Below are 24,096 nucleotides of genomic sequence, written 5' to 3' on the forward strand. Positions count from 1 at the left end.
AGCATATGATTTCAGCGACGATACCCATCAGTACCAATAGCAAGCAATGATCATCATCTCGGTAATGAATCAAGGTACGCACATAGTTCAATGATATTGGTCCCTTCTTTCGCGAAAACAAACCATATTCATAGGCATGCTTGACAGACGGGCAAGGTAGGTAGTGTCGATGAGCAGGAGCGAGACCGCGCCGACATGCCATTTCATAAGCTCTTCACCGTTCTGGAGAAGGTGTACTTTGTTTACCCATATGGTTCAGGTGTCAAAGTCTATCTTTGGGGACGGGTCAGATCCGATTTCTAAGGCTCGCCAACGGCACACCATTACTAACGAGGAAGGAGAAGGATCCAGAAACCGACGCCACATTTTACGAGCGAGGCTCAAGTGACCTACAATATGCTGGCAGCAATATATCTTACGCAAAGACTTACTGGCCGGTTGGCAGGATTGCTTTCATCACAAACAGTGCTCTGAGAATGTATCCTTGCATTAGTAGGCAGTGTAAGCCAGGTGAACTGTATCGATATTGTCCTATCATCCGCCGATTTCTATGTGAACTCTGTACCACCAATCAGCATTCACCTTCACTCTTACTTTCAAAAGCACGTTACCGTCGCTCAGACTACCATCCCTGACCATCTACAAACCATCGTCTCGCAGGCCACACAACCTCACACTCAACATGACCACCTCCTCCCCATGGACGCCACACTCTGCACTCACACCTTTCGTCTCCACACTTTTTGCGCTTCTTTACGCTCTCTATATTCTCGCCTACCCACCTGATCACCGGAAACTCAGCCTGTTGCTTCTGGCGCTGCCAATCACCTACGCATTCAAGTACCATCTAGACCTAACACCAAACGCTAGCGTCAATGATACGTTCGGGCGTTTCCTATATATCTGGTTTGCACATATGAGCTACGAGATTGCGATCTTGGAATTCTCCCCTTCACCTGCGAACAGTATAGCACGTAAAAGAGGAGGGAGGTTGAGAGAAGCGTACAAGGTGCTCTTTGACCGGAACCACACACAGCGTCGACAATCAACACTGGGGCCGCAGCGAAGGCATGAGTTCTCGCGCCTGTCATTCCTTCTCCGCCATATCACTAAAGTCATCACACTGTATCTTGCCATGGCGTCATGGTATATATTCCTCGACACCCCATCTTTTACCATGTCAAGCGACTACGGATTTGAGAAAGCGTTCTTCTTTCGGCGGCTCCCGTCGTCGCTCAACATGCGAGAGCTGCGCGTTCGGTTCAATTTCACGTTCCAGTGGTGCATAATCAATATGCTTATGTACGACACGTATCACTCTATCTTTGCCGTCCTGTTCGTCGGATGCGGTCTCGACGCGCCGAATGAATGGAGCATGTCACTGTTCGGTTCGGTAAGCGAAGCGTGGAGCGTAAGGAGATATTGGGGGAAGCATTGGCATAATTACATCTATCATTCATTTTCCGCGCATGTCAAGATTTTCACACGAGGATGGCTTGGTTTGAAGAGAGGCAGGCTACAAACGCGGTTGCTGGAGAATATTCTCGTTTTTGCGGCATCGGGATTGATGCATAGTCTCGTGCGGTGGATGCAGGACGGCAGTGATGGGGATATATGGTGTATTGCTATCTGGTACACTGCTCAGATGCTACCTATCGTCATTGAGAATGTGGCGCAGAACATCTGGGGAAGAGTGAAAGAGAAACTGGTAATCACGAGCAACAGGTCTGTGAGAGAGCTGGAGAGGCTGGTTGGGTACATGTGGGTGGTGGGGTGGTTCATGTGGAGTGTGCCGAAACAGATACACACGAAGAACGAATGGACGGACAGACTCATGCGGAGGAGGTATCCGGTGACTTACGCTTCTGAGATGGAGCTGGAGAAGATGAGTTCAGAATTTTGATACAAGCATACTTCTACATAGATGGAAAGAAATGCAGATGCACGAACAAGTATAGATAACTCTTACGTCAATATAAAACGTAGGGTGTGATGTAAACAAAAACGGTACCTGAGGAGTTTTCTCTGAAATTGGACCTCTGAAGATGTACAGATATCCAGTTCTTCACAACATCTTCGCCTTCATCCTGCAAGCTGCCATGGCCAACAACCTCCAACTTCTCTTGTACACACTCGGAAGATGGCGAGTGTTTTTGGAGTATTTACGTTGACCCTTAACACTGCAGCGCCTAGGCGGGTGCTTCTCCGTTGCCCAGATCCAAGAGAACCCCAAGATACGTGGCGCATCATGATGGCGCACAAGGCATGTGTTTCTCCGTGCACGGCAAATCGTCGGTTGCGTAGATGAGACGTGTTACAGTTTCACGGCGCTTTACATGTCGGGGCAACAACTGGGCGGCAGCACAAGCTACTTGCAAGTGACTCTACCCCGAGAGCTCTATCACAGACAGACGGAGCCCATAGTCGTCTCACATGCTTGCGTATTTGTCGTGTGACGACTTGACTTTCATGTCCAGCGCCGTTTCGTGGAAGTTGCCCTCGCGTCGCGCCTTCTTCAGCTTCCTGACCTCGTCGTCCTCCAGCCTTCTTCCTATGAGCTCTTCCAGCTCCTTGCGGCTGATCTTCTCTCTGGCCTTTTCCTCTTTGGATGCCTTGAGACGCGGCTTGAAGCGGGCTTGCATGCGGAGGCGCAGTGTCGCGTTAAACGTGATAGTCTCGACGTCACCGCGAAGGTCGGGTGTATTTGTAGCGGAATCGTCGATGGATAGGAACTTGTCACGCAAAGTCTGGAGAGCAAAGGCCGAGGGGTTGTCCGGGACGGGGATGACGAGGAAGGATTCTTCGGGGGAAATGGCGGTTGCTGTCGCACTTAGGACTCCGTGCTTGTCGCAGCTGAGATATCTGGATGCCTTGTCAGCCTGCAGTCGGGGAGCGCATGCGCCACTCATACCTTCCGTGGTGGCCTTTCAAACTGACGCTCTCTGTGCCAGCGACGCGATTCGCAACAAAGACCTGCCTGACGTCGTGCGGTTCCGCCGTTGCTGCCGTCACTGCTTCGCCCTCGACGACGCTCTCCAGCCCGCTCGCAAAGACCTTGCCGTTCGCGTCGCAGGCTAGGCACGTTGGGTTGTCGGTGGGGAGCACAATGACAATGGGACCAGAGACATCGCTCGGCGCGTCAGCGTTGACCCAAGAATCGTCATGTTCTGCTTTTGCGACGGGTGCTGCCGTGGTGACGGCTTTCGACGCCGAACCCTCTGCATCATCCGGATCGGCGACCCTCTTGCGCTTCTTCGCCTTCTTGTCGCCCTTGAAGTGGAGTGCCTTGACCATAGTCGGATGTTTCTCGTGTGCTGTGCTGAGGTCGCGTCGGAATCCGACGCGGCATCGTCCGAGGCCTTGGCGGCGGCCGAGACGAATCGGGCAGGTGCCATGGTGCTCTCCGCTCCAGATTATCACGATAAAGCAGCTGTACTGGCTGTGACGCAGACCCGGGTCCTGATCATTGAACCTCTCCAACCTTACAAAAGTACCAATATGGCTAACCCCAAAGATGCCGTGAATCAGAACGCAGTCGCTGTTGGGTTGGAAGACCTAAGAAGTGGTGAGACACATTCTTGGCCAACGTTCAATGAGTTCTGGCTGATTCACTATCAGAGAAAGTAGACTTCTCTCTTCTCGAGGGGGCATTTGGCCCTGCCAGTCTTGGTATAATCGTTGTGAAAGATCTGCCTGCAAAGTTCCATCAACTTCGCCATAAGCTCCTCTCCTACGCATCTGTCCTGGGCAACCTATCAGAGGATGAATTGAGTGCGTATTCAGCGTGACTACAAGTAGCAAGTGTGGTCTGACGTGTCGGCAGAGAAGCTCGAGTCTCCTGCATCCATGTGGCTCGTTGGATGGTCACGCGGAAAGGAGACGCTCAAGGACGGCAGATATGACACCCTCAAGGGCTCGTACTACGTAAACTGTGCGCCTGACTTCGAGAAGACGCAACACTCCGTTGCCGAAAGATACCCGTCGTTCCCAGAGTACACTGCTCCCAATGTTTGGCCATCCGAAGAGCTTCTGCCAGGTTTCGAAGAGACTTTCCGTGAATTGTGCATATTCATCATCGACACTGCAGCACTGGTTGCTCGGGCCTGCGACAAGTACGCCGAAGCCAACATCGAGGGCTACCAGAAGGGTTATCTCGAGCACGTTGTGAAGACGAGCGTGTCGACCAAGGCCAGACTTCTCCACTACTTCCCCAGCCCGGAGTCGTCTGCCGATGCGAGCGTTGATGAGGACGACTGGTGTGCCACACATATCGACCATGGCTGTCTCACAGGTCTGACATCCGCCATGTTCGTTGACGAGGCCGCGCATCACCCACAAACTGGTTCCGCGTTTGCACCACTCAAGGAGCTTGAGCGCTCGCCTGATCCCAAGGCAGGCCTCTACATCCACTCCCGGACGGGTCAAACCGTCAAGGTCAGCATTCCCCGCGACTGTCTAGGTTTTCAGACGGGTGAAGCTCTCGAGATCATCACTCAGGGCAAGTTCAAGGCTGTGCCGCACTTTGTGAGAGGCGCCGGACCAGGTGTTGGAGGGAAGGTAGCTAGAAATACGTTGGCGGTCTTTACGCAACCCAACCTGTGGGAGAAGGTAGATGAGAGACGGGATTTCGCAGCCTTTGCCAAGGAAATTGTAGAAAAGAATCACTGAGTGGTAGTGCGCATGACTCGAGTCCTGGAAAGAGTATTGCATCTGCATGTAGATCAAATTTAAAGAGCATGGGGTATGATAGACCCTCCAATATCTATCTGGCGTGTCAGGGTGTTGAGGGATTGCATTGTCGCAGCCAAGAGAAATCTACAAGGGTTGCGATAGCTTTATTACCATTTTCGGTGGTAAGAGCCGGGTTTCGGCGTGTTTTTAGAGGGACCTGACGTCACCACAATCTGCCAGTGCGTCCCTCGCATACGGTCTTACCGCGCGTTCAAGACGCATCGCAATTCGAACGTCCAGGCCTCCACGATCTGATGTAGCGCGTGACGCTAGTTTTCCGCCTATGTCGAGGTTCAGGAAGGTGCGACTGCGGGAACCTTCCTAGTTGCCGAGTCTTAGCTAAACGCAGAGCAGAGCCGCAACGTCTTAGGCGGCTTGATTGATTCCAACCTCGTCCACCGCCTCCCATATCAGTACGTGGGCTTTATCCGAGGCGTAGGGGAAAATTACGTGTCTGCGGCTATCGGCAATAGATGTATACTCGCAGCAAGGCTATCAGGCATTTGACCCTCCGGGCTCTTTGCAAGACGCGTCAGTGGCGTCGCAAACTCTGATCCGAGCAAATGGACTTGATGCAACTTGACCCAGTGCAGAAGTCCATGCTGAATTGTACTTTCGGGCGCCACACTTTGAATGCTGGCACTCTTTTGCCCCAGTCTTTGCCCAGCACCTATGAGGCTGGGTATGTGGCTTCATGTGCATCTGCCTCTTGTGCCGACTTCCGCCCAGCCACATTCACCCGGCCCAAACAAGCCAACGACATCTCACACAACAGCGTAACCAGGCGTAGCCAAGGGACCTTAATCGTGAAACGGGTGGGGGACGTTCGACACGAGTCCGGTGCCAAGACACATTACGCGGCCAACAATTACGACTCGGCGCTTCTTTGCCCTGTTGAGGTTACGGCCAATTGAATGGAGCCATACGCCATGTCAATCCCATGCCAAGATGCTAATCCGCCCATCCGTCTTTGCAGGGGGAACTTGCTTGGATCCTGGCTACAAGCACTTAACTTCCGTCTTGGTTCGGCAGGACGTCAATGTAGGTTTTTAGCTTCTACCGTCGCTCGTTTCTTCTCTTTTGGTATTCTTTGTTGTTCGTGGTTTCTACCATCTACGCCCCCCCTCCACCCCCTTTCCACACCCGTTTCTCCATCTACATGACTTTACTATCAAAGGTCCCGCTATCGATTGTGCGCGCCACCGTTTCCGGATTGACTTCGCAAGAGCCTGGCGGTGCCACGCCGAAGATGGTCGCCAACAACCGTCAGAACGTGACGTGGGTAGAGGTACGCCCCCTACAGCAGTGACGGCAGTAGACGAGTCTAACACAACCAGGGCGTTCGTGGAGTCGCGTCATTCTTTGTTGTCGTCACACATCTCTGCAGAGCATGGGATTACAGCCTTTGGTCACCACGCGATAGCGAGGACGCCACACCACAACTACTACAACTACCCTTCTTTCGACTGCCATGGCAAGGCCGCATCGGAGTCACAATGTTTGCCTTTCTCACCGGATACGTGTGCGCGATCAAACCACTCCGTCAGGCAAAGTCTGGAAACGTTCCAGCCGCCCTGACGACGCTTGGAAAATCAGCCTTCCGCCGGCCCCCACGATTGATTATGCCTGCCACCATCGCTTTGGTTATTGCATGGGCTTTTGCACAGATTGGCGCGTTTGACGTTGCCCGACGAAGCGATTCTCACTGGTTCAGACGCTCCGTCCCGCAAAACATCGGCACTCTGGATACGGAAATACCACGATTGATTAGGAACTTTCAGGGAGCGTGGTCTGGTGCCAACAACGAGTACGACGATCATCAGTGGGCGCTGCTTCCTTTGTTACAGGGCGCTTTTCTCATCTACGTGCTCTTATTTGCCACCGTGTTTATGAAGTTCCGCATGCGCCTTTTTACCTGCGTTGTCCTCTTTCTATGGTACTGGAACCGCACTAGCCCGGAGAAAGGTGAGGAAACACTCGTATTGCCTTTATGTGGTACGCCCTGCTAACCCTCACAACAGAAACCTTTGAATGCCAGTTCCTCTACGGCGTCATCCTCTGCGACATCGGATCCGAGAAGGGATTCCGAGACTTTGTAAACGCCTTCCCCAAGGTGCGAAGAGCCGTCCTCACCACCCTCATCGTCGTGGGGTGGTACGTAGCGTGCTACCCCGGAGAGCACTGGGAGTGGTCAGCGTGGTCGGTGCAGCTCAAGAACATCGGTGACTGGATCATCCCCAAGGATGCAGCCAGCTACCCCAAGCGCTTCACAGCAATCGGATGGGATCTGATCGTTACGGGGATTTGGCTGTCGCCCACGCTGCAGAACATGTTCTCCAACAAGCTGTTCATGTGGGTTGGCCGCAACAGTTTCGCCGTCTACCTCACGCACGGAACGGTGATGAAAGTTGGACTTGCCCGGTTGATCTACGGATGGTCGACGGCCCCGTACCACGTGGAGCAAGGGGAAAACGGCAAGGGCGAGGCGATTGAGCACTACATTCCCCGGTCGACAAACTCGTTTGTGTGGGCCTTTGCGATAACCATGTTCTTCGTCGTCGAGTACACGATTGCGCATTTCTGGACGACATACGTGGACTCGCAGTGCGCCAAAGCCACAAAGTGGCTCGAGGATACGATGTTCGAAAAGGAAGAGAGCGAGAAGCTCGGAGTAGCCAGCATGGCTTAGAAGAGAGAAGCGATGGGAACGCGCGTCTGCATTACGCAAAAGAAGACGCGTCCATGCAGCCGTTGTTCAAGAGATGTTTTCTTTGTTTTGTTTTTGTTTGTTTGTTCAAATGACGATTTCGTTTGTTGTTTATTTCTGCGGATACCAACACGTTGTTTTCGCATTTCTGGGCGTCTGTGGAAACACTTTGGGGGATGTATTTTTGGTTGGTTGGGAATAGAAAGAAATAGGTAAACCTCTGTCAATCAAAGCAGATGGATAATGACTTTGGACGATAGTTTGCGTGTGGCGTAGCATGAAAGAGTAATATGAACGTATTGACTAGATTTGATCTCCGTTCCCACGTCAAATAAGACATACTGCATGACCCTTCTTGACCCTTTCTCCTATGCGCCTGCCCAGCTAGTGTGTCGACCCTTGATTCCCTCTTCCTAATCGGCACCCGGCAGATGATTAGCGATACGGATAGCCTCGTCGTATTCGTGTAGCACGTAGTAAAGTGTTAGAGACCCCATAACACCCCTTAAGAATAGCAATCCACAAACAATTCAAATCCCTCGAAAAAGCAAGAAGCAACAAGACCCAACGCCATGGTATGTTTTATGAAAATACGCCAGACTCCATGAAGGAACAGTCGAGGATTTCACTCCTCGGCCTCTGTGTTCCAGACCTCAACTTCCCGACTCTCCAGCTCCTTCATCTTATCGTCGGCAAAGACGGTGTCGTTGGGGAGGCCCGTCTTGCCGTAGTTGACGACGGGCCCAATGGTGTCTCTCCACTGGGCTCTGCGCTCCATCAACGTCCGTATGGGCTCGCCCACTCCCGGTCTGCTGACGCCGTTGGCTACCACATGGCTGCCTCCGCCGGCACCGCCTGGGCGCTTGTTCTTGCTCTTCCCCTTGCCAATGTTGCGGTTTCGCTTGAGGTAGGCGGCGTTGAGCTGGTTGTCGAGATCGTCGGCGATGGTGTTGTACTCCTGCTGGGCGATTCTCTCTTGTGTTAGTTCCAGTAGGCGTTGTTTTCTCGCGCCGTTGACGATGGATTGCTTGCGGAGCTCCTCCTGCAGGAAGCGCAGGCGCTGGGCGACTTCGTCGTCGAAATGCGAGTCGTAGGAGGAGGTTTCGGCGTCGGTTTCCGAAATCAGGCCGTAGTGCTTCAGCTCGAGGAGCATGCGGTCGTCGAGGGAGGCGTAGTCGGTGCGGACAGGCTGTTGGGGCGCGCGCCAGCCGGGCTGGAGGAAGTCGGGCAGTTGGGTGGCGGCGGGGGTCGAGTTTGTGTCAGCGGGTGGGTTTGCGCCGTCGTCAATGTCCATGGCGTCGCCGTTGAGGCCGTTTGTGTCATGGGAGCTGGGCTGGGCGCCGCGTCCCTCAGGTCGGAGGAGGGAGACCAAGCGGGCGAGCAGAGGCCCGGAAGAGACCAGGTCTGTCTCGAGGATGTCTTCTGTGATGTCCTCCCCAGCACCGCGTGCCATGTTGGGAGCCGAGCGCTGGTCGTTGGAGTCGATGTGCATGGCGCCATCCTCCTCGGCCCAGATATCCTTGTAGTGTCGCTGGCCGCGTCTGGGCAGCACAAAGGGCGCGATGCGGTCGCCCCGCTCCTTGAGGAAGGCGACGTCCTCCTCGGTCAGGGGGCGTATGTAGGGCTCGACGTAGTTAGCGAAGACGGTCGCGTTGACCTGGGTGGCGGGCTTGGCGTTGGAGAAGTCCTTGTCGGGGGGCGTGCCGGCGGTCTGGTCGCGCAGGTCGGAAGGGGGGAAGTGCCTGACACTGTATATCTCCTTGCGCTCCTCGTCGGGCATGCCCGGGGTGACATCGCGGATGTGGTAGATGGTGGGGTCGTCGAACTTGGAGGGGTCAGGACCAAACGTCTGGAACTGGGGCACGGCGGGCGCGGGGGCGGGCTGGTGCGAGAGTTCGGAGGCACTGGGCGAGGGGGCGTCTGCGGGGCCAGTGCCGGCGTGCGAGGGCGCGGCGTGCGAGATGGGCGACGAGACGGCCGACGAGTGGTCTGGGGGGTGTGAGTGAGCGATGTGGGCAGTGGGCGTGGGCGTGGGCGCAGACGAACCTCCTTTGTGCACGTCGACGCCGTCCTGACGGGCGAGGCCGTGGGCACCCGTTGTGGGCGGGTGCTTGCTGTCCTCGTCGTGCTTCTTGGTGACCTTCTTGACCTTCTCCCTCTCGCGCGGGGCGCGGTGCTTGCGCAGGCCGTGCAGCTCGCGCAGGCCGCCCTCGGACGTGGTGCAGCGCGTCTCGACCTTCTTCAGCACCTTGTCGACAATGGCCTCGCGCATGCTGACCAGGGCGGCGGCCGTGGGGATTCCCTGGCCGCTGCCGCCGCGGTCCAGGATCTCCTCGACGGTGACATGCAGCTTCTTGGCCAGGTGCACGCTGAGCGACTTGCTGAGGTAGGATGTCGTAGCGGGCGTCGACGCCGTCATGGTGGGCTCGACCGAAGCGTGCACGCTGGGCAACGGCGTCGTGTTGCGGCTGCGCGGTGCGTTGGACGCCTTGCCGCCGGGCTTGGGCTTTCCTTTGCTGCTGAGATGCGTGGGGCCCATTACTGCTGCATCGTGCCGTGGCTATGGACTGGCACGTACGTGCGACTGCCTGCGCGCCGTGAAACAAGCATTGGGTCAAGCTTTCTCGCCAGCCTCGGCGCGCCCACGCCACCAGGCCACCAGACTCGATGGCTGGACGCGACGCCCCTCCGCCTGCGCCTCCTCCGGCCATGCCTGCTCACCCTGCCTCCTCCCGCACCGAGCGCTTGGTTCCCTTCGTGCTCCTCGCCCCGTCCCCGTTGCTGTTCCTATTACTGCCGCTCGCGTCACTCCAGAAAGTGTCCTTGTAACTGCCCGTCGCCCGTCGCCCTCGCGTGCCCGTGTTCGCTCCCAGCATGCTGGAGGCCCTGCGCAGCCACCCAGAATGAGTACGTCATCCACCACTGCTGCCACCGCCAGACACCGCCAGACACGCACCGCCCGCTAACCCGCCTCGCACAGCTGCCCAACGCATCGGCGTCAACACGATCCAGTTCCCCGACCCGACCCAAATCGACTACAGCAACAACAACTACGCCACGCTCGCCTCGAGCATCGCCTTCTCCTACACCATCGCCAGCAACATCCAGACCCTCTCGACAAAGGGCGCCGAGAACGCCGCCCAGGTCCGCGGCATCCTCTACGTCCCCGACCTGCTCACCGACGCCTGCAAGGAGTCGGAGAAGCAGCATGTCCCCGCCAATGCCACGCGCCTCGCCAACCTGCCCACGGGCCAGAACTACGCCCTGATGGCCTTTGCGCCCTGGTACGACGCCCAGTGCATGGCCGAGTACTTTGCCTCGTCTAGACGCCTCGACACCAACGCCTTCCTCGTCTACCAGCCCGGCGAGAACAACGCCCTGCCCCCCGTGCTCAACGATGCCTCGTGGAATCTCAACGACGGCGGGCGCTGGCAGTCGGCCAACCAGTTTCCCACCTACGCCCTGTCCTCCATGACCGGAAACGTCATCATGGACCAGCTGAACCTGTACTCGGGCAACCTCACCACGGTCCCCAACGGCGACGAACTTGCCACCTACTTTGACTCTACCGACTACGTTCGTCTGTGGGGTGTCATCCGCATAGGTGAGTCGATGCTTTCGCTTTGTTGAATCTGCCCACTAATCCCCGCCAGATCAAGTCGGCAGCAACCTCCCGAGTCTGTGGGTCTTCCTCGTCATTGTCCTCGCCATCCTCATCGTCGCCGTTGGCGTTACTTCCTGCTGCATGCACTTCATCCAGCGGAGACGCCGTAATGCCCTCCGCCAGCGCGTCATCGACGGCCAAGTCGACCTCGAGGCACTCGGAGTCAAGCGTCTGACCGTCCCTCAAAAGACCCTCGACAAGCTGCCCACATATACCTACACCGATGGAGCCCGCCCCGATCCAGAAAAGACGCCACCCCAAATACCTGCCCCAGCACTCATGGACCCCGGCTCCCCCGTACACGCTGAGACGGGCCAAAAACAGTCTCCCGTTATCGGCAGTCCGTCTGCGCATCCCACACCACCCAGTGGGACATCGGCTGCACTGTCCCAGACTACCTGCGCCATATGTATAGATGACTTCGAGCCCAACGAGTCGCAGGTCCGCGAGCTGCCTTGCCGCCACATCTTCCATCCCGAATGTATCGACACCTTTCTCCTCCGCAACTCGTCGCTATGTCCCTTGTGCAAGCAGAGCGTATTACCTGCAGGCGTCTGTCCAATCACCATCACAAATGCCATGGTGCGACGAGAACGATATATCAGTAGTATGCGCGCACGGAGCGAACAGGCCGCCAATCCACAGCCAGATGGCGGACAACCAACTACCGGTGCCTATCAACAGCCCGGCTCACTTGTGGGTCGCCTAAGAGGCGCTCTACCCGCTCGACGCATATTCAGCGCTCCAGCACGCACTTCTTCAAGACCGCCCGATATTGAAATGGCAACCGCTTCTACACGACATGTCTCAGCAACTCTTCCTGCACAAACCCAGCCCACGGGCATGTCACCCGCTACAGCGCCTACCCCACCAAATCCCCTCGAGTGCACGCCTGTGCAGAATAGACGAGAGTGGGCGCGGCAACGCGCCATGGCCATGCTTGGAAACAGACATGTCCCAACCGACGTCGACGACGAGGAAGAAAGAGCGCCTCCTTGGCGCCGTGCGGCTCGCAAAGTTTTTCCAGGGTTCCGTTAGCATATTTTCCTTCAATGATACCGTTTTCTAGGGCTGGGACATGTAGGCGCATTTGGTCTTTACGAAGATATCGCATGGCGTTGGAAGATTTTTGATGAGAGTGCTGGATCGTTCAGGGATATATGGCATATGATGACTGTTTTACCTTGCATTCAACACCCCATAATTTTGAAATATCTTCATATCAAGTTGACAGTTGGTACTCGACGACATACAAGCACTCTGACGTGACGATACTGACAGATCAGAAAATGTATATACAATCTCGATAAAAGTGAATATATACGACAAGAAGATATGCTTCCTCCACTGGACAGAACCCCCCCTCCCCTTCTCGGCAACCCATCACCACGCCTACGCAAGCGCCGTGCAAAGCCCATTATACGCAGCCTTGGCCGTGTACGCATCATCAAACAGCAACGGCGTCGTCGTCGGCCTCCACGAATCCGGGTCCCTAACCCCCCAAACCGTCACACCAACACAGTTACTCACATCCGCACACGCCTTGACAGCCACCTCATAGTCCGCTGCCGCCGCACCCTTGATATCGAGCTCGGTGATGGCGCACTCGGGCGCCGCTGCGCAAATCAACTTCGTCGCGGCCGTAAAGTCGCTCATGGGCCAGTACCCGGCCAGATGCGACTGCGAGCCGATTCCGTCAATGGGCACACCAGCCGCGATCCACTCCTTGACCTTGGCGACCATGGCTTTCGTCTTGGCGTACGAGGGTGAGTCGAGGTTGTAGTCGTTGATGTAGAGTTTGGCGGCTGGGTCGGCGGCACGTGCGGTTTTGAAGGCCAGCGCCACGAAGGATTCGCCTAGTACGTTGGAGAAGACGCTGGGGCGCAGGGTGCCGTCTTCTGCGAATATTTCGTTGACCACATCCTGGGGTTTGTGTAAGTTTGCGTCCTGGAGAGGTAGGAAGGGGAAAGGGGGGAATATCATACCCATGCGTAGACTTTTCCTTTGTACTGGCCTAGCATCTTGTTGATGTGGCTGACCATGACTTGCTCCAGCGTCGCCTTGTCAGTGATGGAGCTCACCCACGTCGGCAGCTGCGAGTGCCATACGGTGGTGTGACCACGGATCATCTTGTTGTTAGTCGTAGCCCAGGCCACCAGCTCGTCGGCTGCGTCCAGCGTATACACGCCCTTTGTGTTCTCGGTGGCGTCCCATTTCATGCTGTTCTCGGGAGTGACCTGGCCAAAGTTGTTCTTTATAATCTGGGCGTTGTCGCCGGCGGCCAGACGACCGCGGTCCGTGGCTACACCGAAGTACTTCTTGCCCGACCCCTTTGCCTTCCAGACTGCGTCAAGGGAGCAAGCGACGCCGTTTGCACCACTGCTAGGCGCCGCGACGGCACTGGTGCGGGTTGACGTAGCGGTCCTGGTCGACAGCGTGGTGGGGACCACAACCGTAGTAGCCTTGCTCGAGGATGCCGGCTTCACGGTAGTAGAAGTCTTCGACGCCGCACCCGTCGTCTCTGCGCCCTGAACACACTGCGAGTACCAGTCGTTGGTCTTGTTGCACCTGTATCCCTGTACGCACGTCGTCTCGCCCGTGTAGCCCTGGCCTCCGCATTGTCCGTAGGCGGGGACAGCTGCGAGGACGCCAGTCGTGGACGTCAAGCCCACGACGGCGAGGTAGATAGGAAGGTCGCGAATGTACATGGCTGCTTGTTTGATCGAATGGTTTGGTGGAAAGAATGTATGTTTAGAAAAGAGTTTGGGGAAGCACGCTTCCAGTGATCAATGAATGAATGAACGAAATGAAGGAAAGAATGAAAGTCGGTATGAGAAAAATGGAACAAACGAAGAACCAGAAACGTGAGAAGAGTTACGACAGGAACAGTCTTATACTAGCTGGGACTTCTGCTAGTACTTGGAGAATGGGTTAACTCTTCAGAGGGGTTGTTTGATGAAACGACGAAACGCCGTCCTGGAGATCATTGACCCGTCATCTTAAATACTCTGCTGCGTGCCGGACTCCAGCACTGTAGCCGAGATTATACCAAGAGGTGACGCATATAGATGGTCGTCGAGAGTGAAATAATTCATGTTAGATGGCATGATTGATTGTGTGTTCTTCGAAAGGAAAACTTATGTTGATCATGGCCGTGTCGGAGGAACGCACGGTCCGTATTCCAAATGGGTCAAATTCTACATGTCTAGATCTAGTCAGAAATGCATACGCCCTATCCCTATTTGAGGTGTTATCCCGAACTGTTTTATCCATATTACCCCCAACTGCCAACAATATCTTACTATTTACACAAGTGAGCGGAGACTATGCCGCAGGCCCAAACATCGTTTAATGATTTCTTAAGCTACACCAAGACGCAGACTGACGGCGCGTCGATGAGCCTCCAACTCCTCCACGCGGGCGAGCTCCATGACAGCAGCGCCAACATTCTCCAGACCTTCTCTGGTGAGGTGAGAGCTGGTAATGTGTTTGACGTAGGAGGCGAGGTTCACACCAGAGTACTGTTTCGCATATCCGTAGGTTGCTGCAAGAATATGTTAGTGATGTCAAAGGATACAAATCAGAGTCACCAAATCTTACGGAGCGAGTGATTGACGCCTGCAGAGTAGTCACCGACACTCTCTGGCGTCCATTGTCCAATGAACACACTGCCAGCATTCTCGACCAGCTCGGCAACGCGCTCCGCCTCCTCGACCTGTAGGATTAGATGCTCTGGCGCGTATTGGTTGCTCAGATCCATTGCTTCCTCCATAGTGTCTACCACCAGTGTAATCGAATGCTCAATGGCGCCCCTGACAATATCAACCCGAGGAAGTGCAATCGCTTGGTTGTGAATCGCATCTTCGATAGCACCAAGTTGAGTCTCGTTGAGACCAACTGCGATTAAAATAACTTGGGAATCCACGCCGTGTTCAGCTTGACTTAGCAGATCTGAAGCAACGAAGGCTGGGTTTGAATCTGCATCCGCAATAACAAGGAGCTCGCTGGGGCCTGCGGGCATGTCGATGCTTACACCAGCATTGGTGTCATTTGAGACGAACATCTTTGCCGCAGTGACAAACTGGTTACCAGGACCAAGAATCTTATCCACTTTGGACACGCTCTCGGTACCATAAGCCATTGCTGCGACAGCTTGCGCTCCGCCTGCGAGCACAATGGCCTCCGCACCAACTTTGTGAGCAACATAGACAACCTCGGGGGTGACTTTGCCATTGGCTCGAGGTGGTGTTGCAAGAACAATCTTTTTGCAACCAGCGACCATGGCCGGCACGCCGAGCATAAGCGCAGTGGATGGAAGGACAGCAGTGCCGCCAGGCACATAGAGGCCGACTCTCTCGATTGGCCGGCAGAAACGTGAGCACACCACTCCAGGCATCGTCTCGACTCTCAATGGCTTATCTTCCTTTTGAGCAGCATGAAACTTGCGGATGTTTTCAAATGAAATATCAATCGCTTTGCGGGTCTCTGGAGCCAGCTGCATGAGTTCCTCGGGGAAAGGTGCGTTCAGAACCGGAGATGTTAGTGAGGTCGCCTTTTCGAACTTGTGGGTATATTCTAGCAATGCCGCATCTCCTCTTGTCCTGACTGCCTCAATGATGGGCTGAGCAATGGCCACAATCTTTTCACTCGATTTCTGCGACGGTCGCTGCAACGCAGCTGATATAGTTTCAGGAGATTCCTTGGCGGTAAAGTATCGCTTCATGGCAATGCGACCGTCCTTCAATCCAGCAGGATCGTCTTTACTCTTAGGTACTGAAGCGGCTTCCTTGACCGCTTCACTGGTACTTGAGCCATTCGTAGTGCCGTTCGTAGTACCATTACTCGTGCCGTTGGTGGCTGCAGCCTGAGCTGCGAAGGCAGGTTTGGCATCACCTCTCCGCCTCTTCACCTTGATACTCTTTGCGTCAAGGTTGCGTTCTACATCTTCCAAAGACACCCCCGCAGATACGCATTTGGTCAAGGCAAAATAGAAGAGGTCGGCAGCTTCGAAAGCAATATCTTGCTTTGTTGTCGCATCGCAGAGTTCAGTAGCTTCTTCAAGAATCTTAGCTCTCAAGAGTTGGGTGTCGTTGAAAAGTCGTGCAGTGTATGAGCCCTCTGGTGCCGAGGCTTTGCGGCTCTGAAGTGTTTTCTGGAGGCGCGAGAGACCGCTGTACTGGCCAAAGCAGGTCGGCGTGGCCAGGTGACAGAAGCCTCTACCTTTTTGTCGCACCACAAACTGCAGACAGTCGTTGTCGCAGTCCAGCGACAAAGAAACAAGTTCTTGAACGTCTCCACTGCTCTCGCCCTTGTACCACAACCCCCGCTTCCGACTCTGGTACACCCCCCTTCCAGTCCTAAGACTTTCGGCCACACTTTCCTCGCTGCTGTACACCAACCCTAGCGCAACGCCTCGCTCGTCAGTTACAAGGGTAGTAAACAAGCCGTCGGGTCGGTCGCTTGTCGCGTTGGCCATCAGAAGCTTCGCGACGCTCAACGCTTCGGGTTCCTTCTGCGCATCGACTGTGAGAAATTCGGCAGGTACGATGGGGATGGCCGAGAGCTTCGAAAACTTCACGACGCTCTCCAAGTCGGGTTTTGCGAAGGATACAAAGACGTCCGGTCTATCCGTTCCATATTCCTTCAGCCATGCCTCGACCAGGGCCATGTCGTCAATCTCATGCGAGTAGATGTCAACCTGTGTACCCGCAATTGCGTCTATGACTTCCTCTTTGGTGTTTCCAGGCAGGATCAGCACCATCCTCTCCTGATCGATGTTCTTGGACATAAGCTCATTGAGCTGGGCACGGTTGACGAAGACCTTTGCGGCGCCTGCATCGAGCAGGGAGACGATGTCGTCCGTGGAGGTAACCGAGGCGACATTGAGGTAGTTGGCGAAGCGGCCTACAGACTGTTGCAGGTGGGATAGGGCTTGGTCGACTGTGTCGTCAGTGATGCGAGCCGAGACATTGCCTACGAAGGACAGGGCCTGGGAATTGAGGCCTTTTGTAGATTCTGCGTGTTGGCTCAAGTCAATTGCAGCAATCAGGGCTGGAGCCATGGCGGGCAGGCTTCTTGTGAATTTACGGATGTCGTGAACAGTCGTGTCAACAGTCAGACAGTGTGAGTCGAATGCAAAAAAGTCTAAATGGGACAAATGTCGAATCATGCGGGGCGGTTTCCGCCCCACCATCGATCGATGACGCCACACGGAACGCATTCATCACGCCAACACGTCCTAGGTGATGTACAACACATGAAATTCATCAAAACATGGACATTCCAAGCTACCTCTCAATTAGTCGAACATGCCTGGAATCAGGAAACCTTCTTCGTAGCAGTACAATACACCTCGACTACAAGATTAAACCATATAATAAAGATTGATGATAGACGTACTCCAGTCATACTCAGAACGGAAAGGTTTTGATAAAGTTTTACAAGCAAACTTCAAGCTATTGTAAGATCTTGCCACAGCTTGGTACCAGATACCTCATATTCAAGACCCTGCCTAGCCATGTGAGATACTCGCGCATATCTAACATTGTATGTAGTTGCCAAGATATCGCAAAGATCGTTCTAGGGGTCGCACCAGGCAGATACTATGCATTTCAAATGAAGATTAAGCTACATCGCCATATTACTACCCCACACCGTAGAGAGTGATCTGAGTAAGCTGACCTCGCGCATGCTGGGCACGACTCTAGTGTCCGGCATGACCGCACGAGTTAGGAGCCGAGGATAAAGAGTGACGCCGGATCGACAGCTTTGTAAATCATCCTAACAGCATTTCTCAACTTTGAAAAACTTCAACCCAACATTGACCTGCACCATGTCCTACTCACCTCCAAGTTCTGCAAAGCCCTTCACCCTCAACATCCCCGAACAAGACCTCTCTGAATGGCGCCAACTCCTCCAACTCTCCAAACTCAGCCCCGATACTTATGAAGGTCGGCAAGAAGACCGCCGCTTTGGCATAACCCGCAAATGGCTTTCCGATGCTAAAGAGTACTGGCTCAACGAGTATGATTGGCGTGCAGAAGAAAAGTACATCAATTCCTTCGCCAACTACAAGATGCAGATCGAGGAGATAGACCTACACTTCCTAGCAATTTTTTCGGAAAAAAAGGACGCCATACCGATTGTCTTCATGCATGGTTGGCCCGGGAGCTTCATCGAATTTTTGCCCATCTGTGCTCTCATCCGCGAGCAATACTCAGCCAAAGACCTGCCCTACCATATCATTGTTCCTTCCCTACCCGGATATACGCTTAGCTCAGGAGGGCCGGTAGATAAGAACTGGACTATGGAAGACACCGCCCGTGTTATCAATCAGTTAATGCTCAACCTGAATTTCGACAGGTATATCGCGCAAGGAGGAGATATAGGCAGCTTCGAGTCGAGGCTCCTAGCTCAAGAGTACGATGCGTGTGTTGGGATGCACTGTAAGTCTCCACCCACGTGAAGGAGAAGCTCTGAGCGTATCCTAACTCGTATCACCAGTAAACATGATGAGAGTCGCGGACAAGCCAGACGAGTCCACCCTCAGCACTCTCGAAAAGAATGCCCTGGATTACGCCACAAAATGGCAGGCTACAGGCACTGCCTACGCTCAGGAACACGCCACCCGCCCGAGTACAATCGGACACGTCTTATCCTCAAGCCCTCTGGCTCTTCTCTCGTGGTGAGTTCCCATCAAGTGTATCTTCCATCTACCTATATCATCACTAACTCATTGAAGGATCGGCGAAAAGTTCGTCGAATGGTCAGACACCGACCCTCCACTCTCAACAATCCTCACAAATATTTCGCTTTACTGGTTTACATCCAGTTTCCCGCGCTCCATCTATCCGTACCGCCAGATATTTGTTGAGCGACGCCCAAGACTTGAGTTTTGCAAGAAGCCCACCGGGTTCTCCTTCTTCCCGCGTGAGCTGGCCCCGGGGATCAAGAGTGTTTTGGAGAAGAACTGTAACCTGGTGTCATACTCGACACATGAGCACGGGGGTCATTTTGCGGCACTGGAGATGCCTAAGGAGTTGTGGAGCGACGTTGAAGAATTTGTAAAGCTGGCCTGGAAGAAGGTATGAGTGCTCCGGCTGAGTGCCAGGGGACGCGTTGGCTGACGGGTTCCTAGCACGGGGATTCTAAAGAAACGTCAAGGCTTTAGAGGGCTCCGCTTGAGGCTATTCGTGCGAATATGGTAGATACTAGGATCAATCAACAATTGTTTCATCATGGGGTTGATATTTGCAGGGTAAACTGCTGCCGAGCACGGCACACACGCCGTGTGATCGACAAACAAATCCTATGCATGCCAAGTCCGACCACGTCGGACGTCCGTCCGTCACCGCCTCGGCTTCGTAAACTCAACTCTACACCTGGCATCGTGACATCTCGGCCCATTGTAAGGATACGCTACCAGAACAAGCTTGGTTTAGTCGGTGATTCGCTACATCTGTACGCGTAACGCGAATTACCATTCGTGGAATTCTGGTGGGGTAAACACGGCCGTCTCTCCGCATGGGACTGCAACATCCACCACCCCGCGGTGCCATTGATTGTGTGCAATGAACATTGAGCAGCTGATGTGTGATTTTCAAGCTAACATGTCCAGTCTTGGCTTCTTCTCTTTTACTCCTGTCTTGTTATACTTCTCCCTTTCTTCCCACCCTTTCAACCAGTTATCACACAATCTCCCAAGATGAGCACAACAACAGTAACAGAAGTCAAGCCCACCAAGGCAAACATTGGCGTCTACACAAACCCTGCACACGAGCTATGGGTCGCAGAAGCAGAGCCGAGTCTGGAAGAGGTGCAGAAGGGCGGAGACCTCAAAGTAGGCGAGGTTCTTTTGAACGTGAAGAGCACGGGAATTTGCGGCAGTGATATCCACTTTTGGCATGCTGTAAGTACTCTCCTCATCATATTCTTTGTCTAGACGACAAGGGGCAAGAAAACAGGTACTCAAAAGGCCATGCTGACATGGCAACTCAGGGCTGCATTGGCCCCATGATCGTAGAAGACACGCACATCCTCGGCCACGAATCGTCCGGCGTAGTCATGGCCGTCCACCCGTCCGTCACATCCGTCAAGCCCGGCGACCGCGTGGCCATCGAGCCAAACATCATCTGCCACTCCTGCGAGCCCTGCCTCACAGGCCGCTACAACGGCTGCGAATCTGTGCAATTCCTTTCCACACCCCCCGTTACCGGGCTGCTGCGCCGCTACCTCAAGCACCCAGCCATGTGGTGCCACAAGATGCCCGACAGCATGACCTTCGAGGACGGCGCGATGCTGGAGCCGCTCAGCGTAGCGCTCGCGGGTATGGACCGCGCAAATGTGCGACTAGGCGATCCAGTCGTGGTGTGTGGCGCGGGACCCATCGGCTTGGTAACACTGTTGTGCTGTGCGGCTGCCGGCGCGTCGCCGATTGTCGTAACAGACATTGACGTTGGGCGCCTGGAGTTTGCAAAGAGCCTCGTCCCCAGCGTTCACACACACAAAGTCGAGTTCACACACACACCGGATGATTTCCGAGCTGCTATTCTCAAGCTTACGGATGGCGTTGAACCGGCGATTGCTATGGAATGCACAGGCGTCGAGAGCAGTATTGGCAGCGCGATCCAGACTGTCAAGTTCGGCGGGAAGGTCTTCGTCATCGGCGTGGGTAAAAACGAGATGAAGATTCCGTTCATGCGATTGAGCACACGGGAGGTCGACCTGCAGTTTCAATACCGGTACTGCAACACATGGCCCAAGGCAATCCGGCTGGTCAAGAGCGGTGTGATTGACTTGAGTAAGTTGGTTACCCATCGGTTTAAGCTGGAGGATGCTGTTGAGGCTTTCAAGACCGCGGCAGATCCCAAGACAGGGGCAATCAAGGTGCAGATTCAAAGTCTAGACTAAGGGGTGAGGGGGCTCAGCATGTTGTCTGGAGTTGCTGGTCTGGGGAAGAGTTACGCGTTATGAATAGAGAAGAGTGATGCATGTCGCAGTATAGAGACATACCATTCTCGAGGCGTTGCTATAGGTTTATGATCTGGGGAAAAAATTATAAGCATTGATACTCGCTTGCACTGGTCGACTGGCATGACTTTGACGAAAAAAGCTCCTGATCCTGAAAATCGCACCTTTCAAAAGAAAATCGCACCAATCCCATGTCCGACACCGCCAGAGCATTGTTTCCAATCCAGCCATTGATAATGGTATACACTAAGAGATCTTTAAGGTAAAAGCGCAAATGTAGTGTTTCATCATTCATTATCTACACGAAATCTCCCAGCCAGTCCGTGGACTTGGTCTGTCAAATCATGCTACTCTACTATCTACCAAAATCCCTAGTACTTGGTGAGTTCCGGGCTGCCCTCGCACGCCGGGAAACTGAACTTGGTCTCCACAAACACCTTCTGCATGCCGTCCTCCTTAGCCTCAAACTTGTAGTACACCTTGTCCAGATCCTCAAGGCGCACACGATGTGTTACCATCTTCAAAGGCTCGATCTGCTTGTCCTGGATCATCTTAAGGAGCGACTCCCAGTATAGGTGCACGGGTGCTTGGCCGTTGCCGATGAGGCGGATGCCACGCTCCATGAGTGAGCCGATGTTGAAGTGGTTTGTCTACGCGATTGTCAGTGGAGTTCAACGGTGAGCGTACAACTGTAGAAGTACTTACGAAGCCAACATATACACCAGTGATACCACAGCGACCGAAGTTTCTCGTGCTGGTGATCATCTCGTTAACCAGCTCGCTGGTGTCTGTCTCCAAGCCTAGCAACATCTCGAAGTAGTGTGCCCATCCCTTCGCGTACTCGCCAGCCGCGCACTCGATGCTGACGTCTGGGCCGCGGTCGTTGCACATCTCCTTCAGCTTGCTTGTTACCGACTCGCCCTTGCCCAACTTGGAGAAGTCGATCGTCTCGATGTGTGGGTATGTCTTCTGGACAAAGTCGAGCCTCCAGTTTGAATCGATCATGATGACTCGAGAAGCGCCATTAAGTAGAGAGAAGTCTGCAGCCATTTGTCCGATGGGACCGGCGCCCCAGATGGCTACCACATCGCCCTTCTTCACTCCCGTGTCGACAACTGCGTGCCACGACGTGCACAGTACATCGGAGAGGTACAGGGCCTTCTCATCAGGCACATCATCGGGGATAGGGAGGAGGTTGACGTCGCCGTAAGGAATGCGGGTATATTCCGACTGGCCGCCGGCAAAACCGCCTGTGAAATGCGAATAGCCGAACATTCCTGCCGTTCGACCACCGTACATGGCGTTTTCGACTGTGTTGGCGTTTGTCTTTTCGCATTGTGATGACAACTTCTGCTTGCAGTAGTAGCAGTCACCGCAAGCAATCTGGAATGAAGCCACTACACGCTGACTACGAGGTTGTTAGTAATGCAACAATGGAAGATATCGAAGGTAGGACATACCCCTTTGCAAACTTTGTAACCCCGCTACCGCACTCGTCGACAATTCCGCAGAACTCGTGTCCCAGAATGTCGCCCTTTTGCAACTCCACGACAGTTCCATGGAGTAGGTGCAAATCAGATCCACACACGGTTGAACCAGTGATCTTGATAATGACATCGCGAGGCTCAAGAATTCTGGGTTTCGGTGTGTCAATCATCTCGACTTTGCCCTTTCCCATCCAGGCAAGGGCTTTCATCGACACTGACTTGTCACCCCATTCTTCCTTGTTACCAGGGTTGGTGACATCTTGTATAGTCGTTGCGTTGTCGTCGTGGCCGACGGCTTGTTCGACCTTGAAGGCTGCCTGGGACATCATCTTGGGCGAAGGTTGTTGTGTATACTGTAAGGTTTTGGTGGGGTATCACAATCGCAGAGAAAATGTGACAACAGTAGTGAATTGGGTTGTGTGCACCTCCAAGGCAAGGGAGCTGCCTCTTTTTCTACAAACACAAGCTATGACATAGCTATAACATCGTGCGGTTAATATCGTGGCTACCCCACCACCAGGCCTGGCGACATGTGGATCTTACTCGCCCGTGTAGGTATAGAGGGGCTCGGAGGGGTACTTCGGACGTCATGACTTCACCAGGCAGGTCACAAGTCCGGCAAATGGTTTGTGGACAGTGAGATGGGATTTTGGCCAAATGTCATGTTGATGTAATTGCCTGGCTAGCGTGATGATGAGCGTTGGAAACGGAGGATTGGAAATACGAACTGGCGGCTTGGTCAGCACGCAACGTGAATATGTGAACGGTATAAGAGCGGGTTGCAGGCATTATATGGCAAGTAGATGAGAACCTTGATGGATGCGGCCACGCTACTGTAGGAAGATGAGGCGTTGATTATGCACTGAGGACTCCCAGACTGCATACTCGCAGGCTCGAGGAAAACCTGGGCGGTGGATCCATCGGGAGCCGGCACAGACGCGTCAAGTTCGTGGTCTCGTCGCCCAGACTGCTGACACGCTCAAATCGCGTCGTCCATCGACGCGTTCTGCGCACCCGGCCTGTCAAAAGTTGTTTAGTATGCCATGTCTTTTTGTTGTCAATCACATGTCGTCACGTCTCTCATCTCGCGGCAGCGACAAGAACTTTCAATCTTCCTCAATCCATCGCGCAAGGCAACGGGATCAATGAAAATAGGCCAACAGGCAGTCCAGCAAAAATTGCCCCAGTGAAGCCCCCGAAGGAGATTCATGCTCAGACCTGTCCTCGCTGTACAATGAAGCAGATCCAAACAGATCGACTGAAAGCTTGAGCTCAGTGATCCCAAGAAGGCTGCAGGTTGTTAGCAAATCTGAAAAGTTTTGGGGTGGTTGGGAAATGCGTACTAAGTATAATTTTTCAAAATAGCCGGCTTCGAAAACGCAGCCTTTAAGCTCGAGAATGCTTGGCGCGCTACTTTCTCACGTGATGGAGCTAGCCACATACACGGCTCAGCCCCGGGCCGGTCGGGTTAGCTTCGGCACAGCTTCGGCACATTTTGCGGGCGGGCCTTGCGAACTTTGCAGCAATTGCACGTTGCT

General features: G+C 54.1%; 11 protein-coding genes across 11 annotated transcripts; 6 read left to right on the forward strand and 5 right to left on the reverse strand.

The window, feature by feature from the left end:
• Positions 1-587: 587 nt before the first annotated feature.
• Positions 588-1,903, forward strand: P153DRAFT_343390 (uncharacterized protein; the record flags this gene model as incomplete). The annotated part of the gene is made up of 1 exon (XM_033666005.1): positions 588-1,903. Exon 1 carries the CDS (start codon positions 683-685, stop codon positions 1,901-1,903), a length of 1,221 nt encoding a protein of 406 aa, XP_033522558.1. The 5' UTR covers positions 588-682.
• Positions 1,904-2,429: 526 nt separating this feature from the next.
• P153DRAFT_377025 (actin-crosslinking protein) lies at positions 2,430-3,294 on the reverse strand (the record flags this gene model as incomplete). The annotated part of the gene is made up of 2 exons (XM_033669715.1): positions 2,430-2,862; positions 2,912-3,294. 2 exons carry the CDS (start codon positions 3,292-3,294, stop codon positions 2,430-2,432), a joined length of 816 nt encoding a protein of 271 aa, XP_033522559.1.
• Positions 3,295-3,413: 119 nt separating this feature from the next.
• Positions 3,414-4,778, forward strand: P153DRAFT_368048 (Clavaminate synthase-like protein). The gene is made up of 3 exons (XM_033668418.1): positions 3,414-3,565; positions 3,619-3,771; positions 3,824-4,778. The coding sequence occupies exons 1-3, from the start codon at positions 3,499-3,501 to the stop codon at positions 4,666-4,668; spliced, it is 1,065 nt and encodes a 354-aa protein (XP_033522560.1). The 5' UTR covers positions 3,414-3,498; the 3' UTR covers positions 4,669-4,778.
• Positions 4,779-5,980: 1,202 nt separating this feature from the next.
• Positions 5,981-7,420, forward strand: P153DRAFT_294073 (uncharacterized protein; the record flags this gene model as incomplete). The annotated part of the gene is made up of 3 exons (XM_033663933.1): positions 5,981-6,019; positions 6,069-6,696; positions 6,753-7,420. The coding sequence occupies 3 exons, from the start codon at positions 5,981-5,983 to the stop codon at positions 7,418-7,420; spliced, it is 1,335 nt and encodes a 444-aa protein (XP_033522561.1).
• A 272-nt stretch (positions 7,421-7,692) lies between these two features.
• Positions 7,693-10,012, reverse strand: P153DRAFT_368049 (uncharacterized protein). Its single transcript, XM_033668419.1, has 2 exons — positions 9,485-10,012; positions 7,693-9,427 (listed from the first exon to the last, which is right to left on the reverse strand). Exons 1-2 carry the CDS (start codon positions 9,975-9,977, stop codon positions 8,064-8,066), a joined length of 1,857 nt encoding a protein of 618 aa, XP_033522562.1. The 5' UTR covers positions 9,978-10,012; the 3' UTR covers positions 7,693-8,063.
• A 137-nt stretch (positions 10,013-10,149) lies between these two features.
• On the forward strand, positions 10,150-12,420 carry P153DRAFT_319525 (uncharacterized protein). Its single transcript, XM_033665086.1, has 3 exons — positions 10,150-10,345; positions 10,419-11,042; positions 11,092-12,420. Exons 1-3 carry the CDS (start codon positions 10,342-10,344, stop codon positions 12,138-12,140), a joined length of 1,677 nt encoding a protein of 558 aa, XP_033522563.1. The 5' UTR covers positions 10,150-10,341; the 3' UTR covers positions 12,141-12,420.
• Positions 12,421-12,494: 74 nt separating this feature from the next.
• Positions 12,495-13,810, reverse strand: P153DRAFT_358285 (glycoside hydrolase family 10 protein; the record flags this gene model as incomplete). Its single annotated transcript, XM_033666784.1, has 2 exons — positions 12,495-13,025; positions 13,088-13,810. 2 exons carry the CDS (start codon positions 13,808-13,810, stop codon positions 12,495-12,497), a joined length of 1,254 nt encoding a protein of 417 aa, XP_033522564.1.
• A 651-nt stretch (positions 13,811-14,461) lies between these two features.
• On the reverse strand, positions 14,462-17,163 carry P153DRAFT_294250 (histidine biosynthesis trifunctional protein; the record flags this gene model as incomplete). Its single annotated transcript, XM_033663943.1, has 2 exons — positions 14,462-14,646; positions 14,703-17,163. The coding sequence occupies 2 exons, from the start codon at positions 17,161-17,163 to the stop codon at positions 14,462-14,464; spliced, it is 2,646 nt and encodes an 881-aa protein (XP_033522565.1).
• A 771-nt stretch (positions 17,164-17,934) lies between these two features.
• On the forward strand, positions 17,935-19,192 carry P153DRAFT_294214 (epoxide hydrolase-like protein; the record flags this gene model as incomplete). Its single annotated transcript, XM_033663941.1, has 3 exons — positions 17,935-18,547; positions 18,606-18,786; positions 18,844-19,192. 3 exons carry the CDS (start codon positions 17,935-17,937, stop codon positions 19,190-19,192), a joined length of 1,143 nt encoding a protein of 380 aa, XP_033522566.1.
• A 614-nt stretch (positions 19,193-19,806) lies between these two features.
• On the forward strand, positions 19,807-21,011 carry P153DRAFT_293891 (sorbitol dehydrogenase-like protein; the record flags this gene model as incomplete). Its single annotated transcript, XM_033663920.1, has 2 exons — positions 19,807-20,010; positions 20,100-21,011. 2 exons carry the CDS (start codon positions 19,807-19,809, stop codon positions 21,009-21,011), a joined length of 1,116 nt encoding a protein of 371 aa, XP_033522567.1.
• Positions 21,012-21,442: 431 nt separating this feature from the next.
• Positions 21,443-22,887, reverse strand: P153DRAFT_358288 (S-glutathione dehydrogenase; the record flags this gene model as incomplete). Its single annotated transcript, XM_033666785.1, has 3 exons — positions 21,443-21,721; positions 21,777-22,479; positions 22,532-22,887. The coding sequence occupies 3 exons, from the start codon at positions 22,885-22,887 to the stop codon at positions 21,443-21,445; spliced, it is 1,338 nt and encodes a 445-aa protein (XP_033522568.1).
• Positions 22,888-24,096: the final 1,209 nt, after the last annotated feature.

This window comes from Dothidotthia symphoricarpi (genome assembly GCF_010015815.1).
Source record: "Dothidotthia symphoricarpi CBS 119687 unplaced genomic scaffold P153scaffold_13, whole genome shotgun sequence".
NCBI lineage: Eukaryota > Fungi > Ascomycota > Dothideomycetes > Pleosporales > Dothidotthiaceae > Dothidotthia > Dothidotthia symphoricarpi.

Coding starts and splice junctions, on each gene's coding strand:
- P153DRAFT_368049 (XM_033668419.1), bottom strand. CDS start 9,977: ATGGGCCCCACGCATCTCAGCAGCAAAGGAAAGCCCAAGCCCGGCGGC. Junction 9,428..9,484: donor CGTCGACGTGCACAAAGGAG/GTTCGTCTGCGC, acceptor CACACCCCCCAG/ACCACTCGTCGGCCGTCTCG.
- P153DRAFT_319525 (XM_033665086.1), top strand. Junction 11,043..11,091: donor GTGGGGTGTCATCCGCATAG/GTGAGTCGATGC, acceptor AATCCCCGCCAG/ATCAAGTCGGCAGCAACCTC.
- P153DRAFT_368048 (XM_033668418.1), top strand. CDS start 3,499: ATGGCTAACCCCAAAGATGCCGTGAATCAGAACGCAGTCGCTGTTGGG. Junction 3,566..3,618: donor GTTGGAAGACCTAAGAAGTG/GTGAGACACATT, acceptor ATTCACTATCAG/AGAAAGTAGACTTCTCTCTT. Junction 3,772..3,823: donor CCTATCAGAGGATGAATTGA/GTGCGTATTCAG, acceptor ACGTGTCGGCAG/AGAAGCTCGAGTCTCCTGCA.